At 38.8% G+C, this 15,872-nt stretch overlaps 1 protein-coding gene across 1 annotated transcript in view; it reads right to left on the bottom strand.

Annotated features, from left to right (window-relative positions):
- TBC1D5 (TBC1 domain family member 5) overlaps positions 1-15,872 on the bottom strand; it is a gene marked incomplete at its 3' end in the record, with an annotated part of 190,419 nt that overhangs the window by 149,602 nt on the left and 24,945 nt on the right. The window contains exon 2 of the mRNA XM_082014562.1: positions 13,767-13,833. Coding sequence (XP_081870688.1) covers positions 13,767-13,833 — 67 coding nt within the window. The remainder of the gene's footprint in view (positions 1-13,766; positions 13,834-15,872) is intronic.

The following is a 15,872-nucleotide window of genomic DNA, read 5'->3' as shown; positions in this document are numbered from 1 at the left end:
CTGTTCCTCTGAGACAGGAGTGAACTTACAATCCAGAAGCGTTGTGTTTGTGAACGCACCACCTTTCAGCTAAGGCTGTTTTCTAAAAAAAATGGGTGTTTACTTCTGGGCCTTGATATTAACTACTTTGAAAAGCGAAGGCACTCCAGACAAGGACAAAGACAACTCAAGCAGCGTTAGCTTGCAGGCGTTAGGGCTGCTTTCAGCTTCTGCCAACTGCCAATATTCCCAAGTGACCAAAATAGCAGCAAGTAACTCCAATGGTGTGGGGCAGCTTCCTACCTTCTTGCCACATTTCCCATTTTCCAAGTCAGAAAGACTATCTGGTCATTTCACTGGCTCCCCATCTCCCATATATCCTCACCTTCTGCAGTGAGCTGCCTACGATTGTTTACCATGATTCTCTCTCCTTTAAATACAACGTATGGCATATAGCAGATGCAGCTTGAGAAAAATCTGGCCCTTTCTTTCACAGTCATTTATACTTCAGCAACTACAGTATGTTATGCCTATCTAAATAACCTTTCTTTTTCTATCATGTATAATATTCTTCATTTGCCACTGTAAATTTTGTGGCATCGTTGGTCATTATAACCACTGCCAAGCTGCCTCCCTAAGGTAGCAATGCTTCTGGAGTGACACATCCCTCTGCACACACAACAGGTCAGGCTCTGAAGCTATTCACGTTGTTCTGCAAGTGGGTAACATTCCCACAACGTCTTTTAAAATGCTGGTATGCCGGCTGAGTTAGCAAAAGGTTTCAACCAGTGTAACTGTGTATAGAAAGAACAGAGAGGAAAGAAACTCTTCAGGTTATTTTTTTTTCACCAACTGCTGGGAGTGATTGCTACACAGTAAGAAAGTAATTTTAACACTTCTTAAATTCTATTAGTGCAGATACTATGCTTTGTCTTTTTTTTTTTTTTTAATTTGTAATGCAATTCCAAACACGTTTTGAACAAAATTACATTTAAAACAGCCAAAAGAAATTTGGCAAGATCATATCCCCTCCACATCCCCCCTGGCTGCTGGGATCACTAAAAAGAAAAGTTACGAGCAACTGAAAAAAGAAGACTTGGAAGCTGAAATCTGCTTCAGTTTTAGTAGAGCTGAATGATATCTAAAATCCTTTCTGAACAGCATTCACTAATTCATTTCTCAAATATTTTGAATGAAAACTAATAAATTAAGCCTTACAATTCTAGGGACTGTTTCAATAATGCTAACAGTGTGTAATATCAACAAGCTATCAATTCTAAAAGAATAATTTTTAAAATGATATAGCCCTACTCTGTAATCTGGTATCTATGAGCCTTGTTAACCCGGGCTTGCAGAAAACTCATCGGTCAAAGTGAGAGAGCAATGACGACTGGAACTCAAGTCTACCACATCCCATTTGCTTCACTGAAGTGAAAGACTTCAAAAGCCAATTGGAACCACTTATACAATGAATAAGCACATGCAATTGTTTTCAATCAAACTAGAAAATTAAATACATAATCATGTGTTAATACCAGCTTTAGGTTGTACAACAGAAATAAAGGCAAATGCCAATGTTAATGTTTTCTGGTTATTTTGTACACATTTTTCATTTCATATTCTTATTTAAATAGCCTGTCTAATATACTATCATACATATTGTAAGGTATTCATAATATAAGGCCTGCACGAAGAAAAAGTAATTGGATTAATGTTTCTTTAAGAAACTTAATTTCACATGCTGTAGCTATGCAGTAACCGTCCAATGTAAAATATTTATTGGCATGAATTGGGGACAGTTGCACTACTTTGAAGTGGGAAAAGTGCTCAATATGTACGAATGAAAAAGCAAGCAAATCAGTGGAAAGGATGAAGGTTGCAGATTCATTCTGCAAGGTTTGTTCTTAGTTCTCATCTGTTCCTTTCCATCTTTTGAAACATACATTTATGTCATAACTAAAGAGTTAGAATCTGTCTGCAAAAGAATTTTATACTGGGGTCCAGTCTAATACACATACTTTCTTGCTTATAAGGAATGAGGTTGATCTCCTAGCAAACCATACACAAGCATATTTAGTCTTCTTTTTCTTTCCAACAGGATGTGTTTTGTGATCTGATGCTTGTTAAGACAATTACGAATACTAGATTTTGAGAGCTAAAAGTCTAAAGACTTGGTAGAGAAATGTCTATCTCTGACAACATACAGGGAAGTGAGCATGATGAGCAGGACTTGACATCATAAAGTCTATGTAAAATTCTACATGCACTTAAACACCGTTTTTGAAAAGGTATTTAAGTCCCTGAGGTCTAGCATCTTAGTAAAACACACTGGAATGCCACTATGGCACAGCTATAGAGGAACAAGCAATTGTAAACTCTTTAAGAATGAGTGACACCAATGATGTAACAAGGACCCTGGAAAACATTTCTGTAATTCAAATAGTAGTTCCCAAAGTTTCACTGAGGCAACACTGAGCTGTGGTAGTGCTGGGGAGAGGTAACGAAGACTTTCTTCCACTGATAGCCACTAGTGGAACATCAGTCTCTGGCTCTGCAGCTAAATTTCTATCTGCAGCACAATGGCAAAACCAATGCACTGAGCACAGATATGCAGAAGAATCCAACTGTACCCACCCAAGCTCATCACAGAATAAATGCTCTGTTCAGAAGAGGAAGAAATACAGTTGAGGAAGGGTGGTACAGCACAGAGAGTAATCACGGCTAGTTAACTTCTGCATTTACCTACTTACAAGATAAAGCTGCTGATGTACACAAATACAGATCCTTCCCAACTTTAAAGCTAGTGTAAGAAGCATTTTTGTACTACGACATTGACAACATCAAACTCTGTGGAAGACACTAAAACCATAGAAATGTAAAAACGTGAATAGCCACATCAAACTACAACCTCTGTCACTGAAAAAGGGCAAAGATTCAGTTCTGGGACTGCAGGGGCTCAGATCTACCAGGTAAATATTACTGTCCATAATTATTTCACTTTCAGTTGAAACTGCGGGTAACAAAGAAACCAGTATCTAACATTTCATTAGACAGTGGGTATAGTGATTTTATCTCATGCATTTTTAAAGTATTTTATGCCAAGTTTTGAAATCCCTTTTTTTGTGTCCATGATGAAACAAGACCAATTCAATATTTACAACAACATTTCAGTAACAAGGAGTATTTCTCAGTTCATGAAAGAATACTGCAATACTATTGGAAGGTGTGAACATTTGCATACATATTTGAGATTTCAATCTAAATCTCAAGGTTATTCTACCCTCTAGACCAATATTGAAGGATAAAATGGATAGTCTCATAGAGATCCAAAGAAAACTCTTGAGCAGTATTGCTAGTATTGGCAAAATCATCTACAACAAAATAGTGTTGCAGGCTCCCAGAAAAACCAATTTGACTTTTTCATACCGGTTTTTGTTAGTCTTCAGAATGTGCTTTTTAAAATGTTGAGACCCAAAATCAGCTCCCCAGAGGCACCCAATGAAGCAACAGGCTACTGAACATGCCGTCAGAAAGAAAACAAATTCTTGAATTATTGTGTCATATGTTTTGCAATATGAGGTCTTTATTGATAGGAACATCAATAAGTGAATATAGTATCTATATTTAAATCGAGGCAACAGTTCTTTTCAAACATACCGCATAAATCCAAGAAACATGTATAATTTGTATTATTTATTATGCCATAAAATGAACATTTGAGGAAAAAGTGAGGCAACAGCCAGGAATGTAATGAAAACAGAGTTAATTCTATAAAAACAGGGTGAAAAAACAATTGAAAGGTAGTAGCAAGTAATAAGCAATAAGTTTCTAAACCAAAACCATTTCTGAAACACATGGATTTTTATTTGCTACCCTGAAAATCCACTTGACAGCCTTAATGTGAAAGCTTATCAATCTGCTTGGAAAATATATGTATTTCCCTCTGTTTCTCAAACTCCTGCCTCAGGATACGAGGCAGAGTTAACAGCCATGTAAGTGTGGATATGCATGGCTGTGCTGCTGGGAGGCTCAACATTCAAAGGCCTGATTTTTCTAAACAGTTCAGGTTTCATCCGCTTTTGGCTGACATACAGTTAAAAAGGTTTGCGTGAAGAAAGGTAAAATCACTTTTGTAACGTAAACTTTCCAGCAAAAACTTCGGGTTATTAGCTAGCTATGCTCTTCAAGCTACTGGCATGTGTGCAGTACAGTCCGGGGAACTGAAATAAAGCTGCACTGGCAGTGGGACACGTTGCCAGCACCTCTCATAACAGCACTGGATCTGAGGCAGGACCCTGAGATACCTTTCTCCATACTCCAAATTGTCTGTTTTGCCTTGGTGGTTCTCAGCCAAAGAGCCAGGTTTGGCCATGGGAGAACTGTAATTCTTTAGCTTTTGTAGAAGAGTTCTGTAGAAGAATGTTACAGTCATTTCAAAATTTCATCAGCTCGTTCTCCTCCATTTATGCGCACCTTTACAGAATGGCAAAACAAAATTTAGATATCATGTTCAATAATTTTTATTTTTGTATTGTAACTGATTTGCGTGTTGCAGAGTCAAGGCTTTCTAGTTTGAATCCCCCCAATACCTTTGAAATCCTTTGCACGTACAGGCAGAACATTAACTTTCTGGTTGTCCTGACTAGAGTTCCCTGGGCAAGGCAGATCTCGTCCCACCAAGAGCCTGTCATCTAAAATGCCGGGCTTAGTTTAAACCTAGTTTAAACAAGGTGGCTAATCTTCTTCTATAGCAAAGGGAGAGATACAAACATGCAATGAATAAGAGTTCCCCAGTAAACTTTAAAACATTTTAGTTCCCTTCACCTTTTTAGTTATGATGCAGGCTGTGGAGAGACTATATCTCCTGCTGCCTTCTAACCAGTACTTCCACCATCAGATTTGCTATTTTTCACTTCTGCTAATTCATACCCACAGCTAATCAGAGCTCTGAGAATTTTGTGTCTTCACGTGCATGCAGCCTTGTTATACGAACAGACATGAATTCTTTAAGAAAGAGAAAAGTTAGAGTTTGCTGTAGTACACAGCAGAAGTTAAAAGCTACAGCTCTACAAATCATCAAATGAAAAAATGGATGTAACAGGGAGACTGGAGATACTTTTTGCAGGAATATGCCCCCAGATGTTCTGTACTCACACCTGACTAGCTAGAGCAAGTACAGAACTGGCGTAGTCGTGACAGTATTTAAAAATATGCACCTGATTTCAAAACTTGGATGATTTTATGATGTGCAGGGTGACAGATGCAAAATTCTAGTTAATATTGTTAATTCCATCTTAACTTTGTAAATCTGTCCATTTTGCATGCAATGACATAAGAAGATGAGGAAGTGATTTCATGATATAACTTTAATCTCTTGAACTGACGAGGTTTTATTACCATCATTAAAACCCACATAGTCTTACTAAAAGCAAGTCTTTGCTCTTTACATTTATTTCAATTGTACATTATTTTGAGACAGCTTTTGTCTTCAAGCTTCTTTGGATTAAAAACTGTAATTCCTCAAACCTGCCGTCTTGCATTAAAGTTTTGCATACAGTTCTAGGTGATGGTGTTTGTTTGGGTTTTTTTTAAACCAAAATGAAATCACTTACCAGATGTATTTGGAACAGAGTACAGGAAAATCAAGATATCTGGTTTAACCTTCAGTAGTTCTGTTACAAAGATATAGTACACAACTCTTCCATTTAAAATCCCACTGATGGCACTGAGCCAGAACTGAGCAAAGAACTGATCCTCTCCAGGTTCTCCTGCTGCTAAACTCAGCCAACAGCTCACTCCCACTTCTGCGGCAGATGTTCTTGCTTTTATGTTACTGTGCATCTCATGGACTAGAAGCTAATGCCAATATGTTTAAGATCTTAACTTTAGCACCAAGAAAAATATGGTGCCATTCACCTGTCAGTGTTAATCGCATTCCTGCAAAGGTGATAGGAGTTCTGAGTTTTAAAATTAATGACAATGCATTAGTTAGATCTTCAGAACTTTTAATAAATATTTCAACTTCATTATTGCCTGATGTGGTGTTAGAAGGAAGAATTGTGAAAGGTTTGGGGACCAAAATAAAAATCACAGGAGCAATTCTGTTGGGTTCCTTTTTTTTTTTTTGGTCAGTTTACTAAAGGACTAATGGTGCTTGCAAAAAAGGAAAATACTAATTTAAAAACAAAAAGAAGAAAGAATAAAATATTTCTGAAATTTTTCAAACCTAACATTCCTGACCTCAAATGCTATGCTGCTCATGCTAGTCAGCCTAGCACCGAACCTTTGCTTAGAGATCATGTTTTTCACTCATACAGACCTTCTTTGTTTTGCTCTTGCCACAGGTGTTTCCTCTTTCTGATTTAGAACAAACTAATTCTATTTTTAGGATTTTGAATAATCAGGTTTACAGAATCACAGAACAGTTAAGGTTGGCCAGGACCTCTGCAGGTCATCTGGTCCAACTCCCCCTGCTCAGGCAGGGCTACCTACAGCTAGTTCTCCACACACCTTTTGAATACCTCCAAGGAGAGCGATATCACAACCTCTCTGGGCCACCTGTGCCAGCGCTCAGTCACCCTGACAGTATAAAAAAGCATTTCCTGATGTTCAGACGGAGCCTCCTGTGTTTCAGTTTGTGCCCATTGCTTCTGGTCTTGCCATCGGGCATCACTGAAAAGAGCCTGGCTCCATCCCCTTTATACCCTTCATTCAGATACTTAACAGACTTTTATAAGATCCGCCTTGAACCTTCTCTTCTACAGGCTGAACAGTCCCAGCCCTCAGCCTTTCCTCATAGGAGAGATGCTCCAGTCACTTCATCGTCTTTGTGGCCCTTCCCTAGACTTCCTCCAGTAGCTCCATCTCTCTCTTGCACTGGGGAGCCCAGAACTGGACACAGTACTCCAGGTGTGGAGTAGAGGGTGACCTACCCTGACCTGCTGGCAACACTCCAGGATACTATTAGCCTTCTTTGCTGCAAGGGTGCACTGCTGGCTCATGTTCAACTTGATGTCCACCAGGACCCCCAGGTCCTTTTCTGCCAAACTGCTTTCCAGCCCCAAGCATATATTGGTGCCTGGGGTTCTCCCTCCCCCGGTGCAGGACTTTGTAGTTCTCCTCATTGAACTTCATGAGGTTCAGCCCATTTCTCTAGCCTGTCAAGGTCTCTTTGGAGCACAAACATCTAGTGTATCAGCCACCTCTCAGTTTTGCGTTCCCTGCAAACTTACTGAGGATACACTCTCCCCCATCATCAAAATCGTTAATGAAGATGTTAAACACAACTGGACCTCATATTGGTGCCTGGGGTACGCTACTAGTTACCAGCTGTCTAGACTTTGTGCCACTCATCACAACTCTCTGAGCCATTTTTTAACCTACCTCACTGTCTGCTTACTCAGCCCATACATCAACAGTTTATCTATCAGGATCTTATGGCAGACAGTGTCAAAAGCCTTCCTGAAGTTCAGGCTGACAACATCCACTGCTTTCCTCATCTACCAGACCGGTCATTTAATTGTAGAAGGTTATCAAGTTGGTCAAGCATGACTTCCCCTTGGTGAAGCCATGCTGACTACTCCTGATGGACCTCTTTGTCCTTCAGGTGCCTGGAAACAGTTCCCATGTTGAGCTGCTTCATAACCTTCCCAGGAATCAAGATGAGGTTCACTGGCCTGTAGTTCCCTGGGTCCTCCTCCTGAACTTTCTTGAAGCTAGAAGTGACTTTTGCTTACCTCCAGTCCTCAGTCACCTCTCTCAGCTGCCATGATTGTTCAAAGATCATTGAAGAGTGGAAAAGTAAAGGAAATCCATAATAAAACATTTAGAACATTACTAAGGGAAAATATGACACCATCTGAATATGGCATCAATGGTATACATGCTAATTTTCATGTACAACAATAAATCAAGAGTAAACCAAAATCTTTACTTTCTAAACTACCCTTCTCCCTCTCTTCATGTACCAACTCCTTCCTTTTTGCTACCAATCCATCAAGAAGCATTCTGCCAAAAAAAGGTGCTAGTATTCAATCCTTCCTTTCTGATTCTCTGTTCAGAGCACCTCAGGCTTCAAGTAAATTTATTAAATTTGCTTTCCCCTATTTTCTAAGGGATCACACCACATACAAACAGAAAGCAAGCCTTTTTTACTGTTTCTACCTCTTTATAAAGTAATATAATTTTCACAGGAAAAGTTAAAAAAATTGACAGTTTCTATCTGCTCTTAGTAGGTATGACAGTAATCTTCTTGCATTTGGAGAAAAAAAGCTGTTGGAAGAAACCTCTGCTCACCTTCTGGAAATATGAGATTTGCAAGATGGAATTGCTAACTTCTTCACAAACAGGGACAAAATGAGAGTACTGGCAGAGTACCACATCCAGAGAAAGATTATAAGCACATAATCTTTCAGAAGAATCTCAATGTTCAAGAAGAGAGTTTACAGGCACATAAATGGCATCAACCAGGACGGTGTCTAGCAGATGGTTCTATGGAAGACAAAACAAACATGGATGCTAGCTTTACTGCTTCCTTTTGGAAAGACAGGAAGGATGCAAGTGCTAAGAATTCTTCTTATAGAACAGAGGTGCAGTGCCACTTAACTATTTCACTTTCTATTCCCAAATTATTGTATCTCAAAATATTTGAAAATCCCAATAGAAACAAGCTTGTTCTTTACAGTTCTTGATTAGGTGTGGACACATAGCGGAGAAAATTAGGAAAAATAGGTTATAATTGCACAGGGGTGGCTTGAAAGTAAAACAATAGAGAAACACCACCTGTGTGTGAACAAGACTAAACAGGCTTGTGTAGATGGGAACTGGCTGCTTCCTAACAGATTAAAACAGGAGTTTTCCACAAGGTGGAGGTATATGTTGCCTACATCTTTGCACGATATTTAACGTATAAGGACAGAGACTATGTAGCCATTTCTGGCTCAGCTGCCAAGAAAAGCCATAGGTCAAACAGGAATTAAACTAGTTTCACTAGCCACTTTTGGAAGGGGGTAGAAACAGGGAGGAACAGCTTGCACCCCTTGCCGTCTTTCTTCTGTATGCTCAATATCAGTCCTGCAGTTGTTGGCTGGCACACAAGATGCCTCAGCCAGCAGGACCACATTGCCTTTTTGCAGTAAGAAAGAAAACATCTGGTAAGCAGCATCTGTAATAAGTCAGAGGAAGAAAACAGAATACAAGTGTCTGTCTTATACTAGATCTTCTGCCTCTTTGAAATATCAGTAGAAGGAGGAATATACATTGTCTACATAACCCACAACTTTGAGCAATCATCACTTGTCGTGGAGTTTAAGCCACAAAGAACTTTATCTTGATACATGGGGTAGAAATTAAACATGTACAAGTGCAGAGATGTATGAAGAAATTATCCTGCATAGTAGTCATGGGTCTCTGACTCATAAAGTAAGTTAACAACACGAGTATGAAAAGTGAGGTTTTTTTAGGCTATATATTTATTAGAAGCGGTATTAATGTATGAATCCACCTTGGAAGAAAATAAGTGTCCTTGAGATGTTAGATTCTATCAGCCAAATTGAATGTCTGCATCAATGGCTCTCCCTAAAAGTCATAATTAGGTCATTAAAATATATTTAGAAAAATAGCCTGTAAAATAAAGTTAAAAAATACTCACCTTCATTTTATTTCATAGGTCACTGTTATACCATCTAATAAGATAATTAAAAACATGCAAGCAGCTGGTACTGAGGCTAAACAGATTAATGTAATAGTCTGTAGTCATATGTGCTGGCAAGGGGTTCACCTCTTTGGCGAGGAGAAGGTCAGCTGCCCTTGGGAAGGCAGGAGAAAGACAGTATTTCTACTTTCCAGTGGCACTGCATTGCAGATACAGAAACTAGGGACCCACACCCATTTTTCTTTTCCTTTTGGTGAAGTCCAGCCAATTTGCGCATCCAGAAAAGGCTTTAACCACAGGAGTAAAATAATAGAGCGGAGCTCAAATATTTTCCTCAGGTTTCTTATGTTTTAAAGATGAGAGTTACTATATGTCTAAATCCTTGTTCAGATTTTTCTAATAGTGAACTTCAAATTTTAATGGTTCTAGAAAATAATTTTCATAATTTCTTATTACTAAAGCTTCTTCTCAAGTACACAAAGAATACTTCCATTAGAGCCTGAAGATCAACTAGAAAATTCTCTGTGACCTGACAGGACACGTTCGCAAACTCACAGAATATTTAGAAATATGTACTAGTCGTATGTGCTTTTCACTTACATTACTTACAAACTTTATGACCTAAAGGGAAATGCTCACTGTGTGAACATAAGCAGCATTAAATCTGTGCTGTGATCAACACAAGCAAGAGCCGCAAACTCTAAGGTGACACCATCATATTAAAAACTAAAACCATACAAATAGTTCTGGAGCATTCAGAGGATAATGATCTGACATCCTTTATTAATGCATACACACACATTGGGAGTCTTGTACTGGATATTGTAAAATTGTCCTTTAAAATAAAAAGTGTTGAAATCGAGTAACACACCGCCCAACAATTTTTTACTGTTGTAAAAAATATATACTCTTAAGAGCACTTTCATAGAAAAACACATTCACATTCAAATATTTTGAAACATTTGGAGTTGCCTCTTCTCCTAAATAAATTGTGAAGAGACTGCTACTGATAAAACATAAAGTAGTTTTTGTTTCAGTAAAAATTTCCAGTAGAATTTTGCATGTGTTAGTCTTCTGCAAGCACGACATCTACCGTGATCCAAAGATGCCTTTGCCTTTTTTAGGGTAAAAATTCACAAGCCAGTCTTTTCTAAATACAATAGACTGAAACACATTGGGTAAACTAGACTATAATCAGTTTTATCAAATTACTAACTTACTGAAACAATGTTCATTGACAGTATCCTAAAGTAAGTCCAAATCTCTAATGAGCCCTTAAAGAAACAACAACCATTTACCATCGTTACCTTTCAAGGTAGTTTAAGATTCACTCTTCATCTTTCATAAGGTATTAGCTGCTCATTTTTACTTAATATGCAGCTCAGAATGATAACTATCAACACAACATTCAACCCAACTAGCAAAGTTACAGCCAGTCTCATTATATGATGGGAGCTACTTGCCACTGAGCAGAAAATATTCATTTCACACCTTAAACATTGTAATACTACTTAATAACAGTGCTAGCTTGCCAACTATTGAAAGTCAGAGGTTTCTTTTATATATATACATGTGTATACACACAGAGACATATATACATATACACGGTACTATCTTGCTTTACCATCTTGCCTCTGATTATAACAATAACACTCTGGCAGTGGTGTATGGGACTGCTTTTAAAACATTAATTAATTTCAGTGTTCTAAGTTGGGATGTAATCCTCTCTGACAAATACAATTATTTAGTGGAAGTTGTAGCCAACATTTTATTTTTTATATGCACATTGGACTAAGGAATATGGAGATACAAAGACCAGCTTTAACCTCTTCTTATTTGTGGAGCATTAAAGATCGCGGGGATTCACTACAGTTTAGGCTGGGCTAGTTTAGCCCCCTGGACTGGCTCACTGAGAAGTAAGTGCCGCTGGATGAGTGAAGAAGGGGTAGGAAGACAGGGTCGGACCCCAGCCCCACAGCTTACACTCCTGTGGAACCAGAGCCTAGCTGAAGCTGTCTTCTTCAAGTTCTACCCTGGCAGTTACAACAGTTGGGGCTCTTGAGTTAACGACTTTCAGGTGTAAGTGTCCTGGAATTAATGGCAGAGCAAGCTCTCAACTCCTTCCTTTTGCTCATCTGGCCAAATTCTACTTTGCTTATTTTTCAGAGACTGCTTCATGGTCTCTGTATCTACATACGCTTCTCGCCTAAAAAACATGACAATTATTCTGGGTGGTATTTTTCAGCCCTTCTTTTAGAATCATAGAATCGTTTAGGTCGGAAAAGAACTTTACGGTCGTCAAGTCCAACCGTTACCCTAGCACTGCCAAGTCCACCACTACACCACGTCCCTCAGCACCACATCTACATGTCTTTTAAATACCTCCAGGGTATTTAGGCCCCTCACCAGCTTTGCTGCTCTTCTTTGGACACGCTCCAACACCTCAAAGTCCTTCTTGTAGTGAGGGGCCCAAAACCGAACACAGGATTCAAGGTGCGGCCTCACCAGTGCCGAGTACAGGGGCACGATCACTTCCCTACTCTTGCTGGCCACACTATTCCTGAAACAGGCCAGGATGCTGTTGGCCTTCTCGGCCACCTGGGCACACTGCTGGCTCATGTTCAGCCGGCTGTCAACCAGCACCCCCAGGTCCCTTTCCGCCGGGCAGCTTTTAATTTAGACAGCACATTACATGCATTAGGGAACACAAATATGACAAGAAATTGAGTCAGGCAGAAGCCTGAAACGGATCTGCTAACATATTTTTCTCGAAGTGAACATGCTAACTGCCCTCGAAGGGTATTATTTCACCACAAAGTAGGTTTCATTAGAGCAGACTTACTAGAACACAGAAAATTGGAAGCATTTGTAAATCAAACCTCCCCTGTCCCCCTGTGTCCCTGTAGGCACACCCTTTTTTCCAACCTTGCTGTCAGTCCGGAAGCTTCCTCTGAACGTCTGAATCGCAACCAACTCTTTGCTGTTCCCTCTAGGTCCTTACGAAAAGTCTTTCTTTTCAACATCCTCCAGACCAGGCTCTCTGCTCCCTGCTCTCCCCAGCACTCTCTCAGTCTCCAGCCTGCAACAGGTTCCCCGGGCGCCGCTCCCCCCTGCCACCCCGCAGCCGAAGGCTCCTCCTGCCCAGCACAGCTCACGGCCTGCAGGATGGTGCGATATTCCCCACCCAGCCAGCTGCAACCAGGACAAGGCAAACAGGCAGGTTCCTCCTGCCTGCCTGCCTACACCTCTTTGAAGTACAGACTCCAGTAGACTACAAACAAAAAATGAAAAAGATGCCATTCATCATAGTTCAATAAACGAATCCAAAATAAGCACGTGGTAAGCCTGTTTTGTTTTATCATACATAGGCATCGAAATCAGATGCAGTCATTCTAGTTAGCACATATCTTACCATTAATTTACCAGTCACAAGGACAAAGATTTAGCATGTCTGGCAGAGGCAGTATTTTGCTGGCTGAAAGATGAAGCTACGCATCTGCGGATTAGCCTTCTGTGCTTTCAAGTACAAGACACCCTCCGGTATGTACCCAAGCAACACCCAGGCCCAGTGACAGCGCTGCAAAAAGTTGCTCAGCATCATGTTTCTTTAACCAGTGTTTACCATCAACAGAATTGAAATTTATTTTCCTGTTAGAAAATCTCAAATTTAAAAGGTCCTGGCTTTGGTTTTTGACCTGAAATAACGAGCAAATAAGAGTTCCGTGTGGTCCATAAAGCCAGTTACTTTGGAGAAGATCAGAAAGGTGATCTCTGGTGAGTTAAATATTTCAACAATTTTTAGATTAGCTGCTATGAGTTTAGGTGAGGATTCCTACTTTATTGCATACTTTGGAGAAAAAACAAACACACCCTTAAAAATATTTAGGCTTACAAACATCCTGTACTAGTCAAGCATGTTGAATAGCTTTCTCAAAAAATAATAATCAGGAAAACAACTTTTCAGATAATTCCTTGATTAAATGTCCTTCATGTCCTTCAGCCTACTGGTCGTTACAATTTAGATTGTACAATACTCTCAAAATATATGGACCTCTTCTTTTGCTTTAAATAGATTATGTCGCTTATTGTATTCAAACTTTGTAAAACTCGAAAATAAATTTAAAAAATTACTAACCTGTAAGAAATAAATGTTCCATCAGAATCTGAGGTGTGGTGTGTGCTTCCATTTTCATTTGATTCTCCTAATACAAAAATAAAGGAAAACACCTTTGTTATAAGACAAACCCTGATAATAAGTAACTCAGTATCGATGAGTATTGCAACTGATTTTACATATATGGTAACTTTAGTTTACGACAAAACTTATATAGACAAGTCTTATTTTTACATCTCAAATTCTTACAGCTGGCAAGAGAGACAACTAGCCTCCATGTTCATTTGGCATCTGAATATTCTGAAAATCTGAGATTTAATTTCATTTAAAGTTTTCATTGAGGCCCTTTTCAACTTTTTAAACACAATTTTAGTAGTGTAAGTTTACAGAATTATACTAGCATATAAATAGATGAGTTTGATTTTACTAATATTATGTCAAATAATGTAAAAGTTCATCTATTTTGTGAAAAATTTCAAGTTGACAGTATGATACTACATATTTTTTGTCATAGCACAAGTTCAAAGCTTCTCTGAAATTACCCAAGTAACACGTCTATGAAACATCTTGTTTTACATCCTGTGGGCTGTTTATACATAGAATAGTGATGTTCACAGAAATCAAGGATTACAAGGAAACCTGCCTCTCTATAATAACAACTTCTACTGAAGAACTGTTAAAAGTCAGAAAGAATAATCTGTTTTTCAAGCAAATTTATTCTTGACCAACCTGTCATTTAGCTTGATAATTCTTCTGTGTCCCTGTTTTTTTTATTTTCTTAATTCATTTGCAGATAGCATCGCACACTTTTGTGTCCTCTCTTCTACTTACTGAAATCAAGTTCTTTCGGTCTTTTTCCTAAATGAGGCTCCTTATTGCCTGTTTTGTTTAAATCAGTCCTTCTTACACATGGAAAAGAAGGGACAGGAGCATACCAAAGTTTAACCAGTTGATTCTTTGGACAGTAGTTTTCCTCTCTATCAAAAAAATCTTGCTCGATACAGTTTATAGTCACGCCACACCATCTTGCAGTTTCACAGTCATCCTTAACCAACACTCCTACGCATTTACTCTCCATTTTTATTCACAAAAAGAAGTTTGCAGTCTACAGTAAAAATTCTTGCTAGTACAATACTGTATTTCAGACTATTTCATGCTGTTTATAGTCCTCTTTTCCTCAGAAAGGACCAGTCCCACCTGAATACTCTATTTGTGCTTGCACTGGACACTACCTTCTAATATTATTTCTTCATAAAAGTCCATCAGTGCCATCTCTCACTTTGTTGCAACACAACAAATAAGATCAGTTCCACCACAAACTCCACTAAAAATAATTCTTTCATTAAAACCCGCACTTCTCTATTCATCTTCTAATTACTATACTTCACTGATCCCCATCCTACCTATTTCCTAACAGCTCCTGTGGCACTACATCAGATGGTTTACTGAGGGCCAGACAGATTTAAGGTACTTCCTTAATGTATAGTTTGAAAGGCTAGCGGGTTAGATGGCCACAATCTCCCGTTTAACAAAACACACACACTAAAAGTTATGCCATTCACTTTTCTTCTCTCTCTTACTTCATCAAAAACTTTAATAAAGCCCTGCACAGATAATAATTTAGTAATTTTCTTACGCATGGAGACCAAGGGCTTAAGGGAGCTGGGACTTGGGTGGCTGGGACCTGGTACTACTGGACACAGCTGGAGGCTGTTTCAAGAGAATTTGCGTAACTTGAAATTGATGCTTTTACTAACCAGGCAAAAAAAGAATATTTCATATGCTGACTTCTTTAGATTTCAGAGATGCATGGACAATGATTTGTAAATTGTACATTTACCAGGGTTCCAGATTCACCCACAACACACAACCTTGTCACTTGCAGTAACCATTTTCTTTACAAGAAACACATTTGAGATTATAGACATAGCATAAAATAGATGAACCCAGAATAAGAAAGATGCCAATACACTTTCTGAAGATTATTTGAAAAACATGTATAGAAATTGTAACACGGAGAAGCCTAACTTAAATACGCACACAATTTTTGTATTTTTATTTTTTAACAGCCTATTATACTGATAGCATAATATCTTCTCAAAGAAGAGCTTTTTCAAAGGGCAGTGC

This window comes from Phaethon aethereus, assembly GCF_964289735.1.
Source record: "Phaethon aethereus genome assembly, chromosome: 2".
NCBI classification, from domain to species: Eukaryota; Metazoa; Chordata; class Aves; order Phaethontiformes; family Phaethontidae; genus Phaethon; species Phaethon aethereus.
Note: the sequence above shows the minus strand (reverse complement) of the source record. Positions and strands in the feature narration are given on the sequence as shown.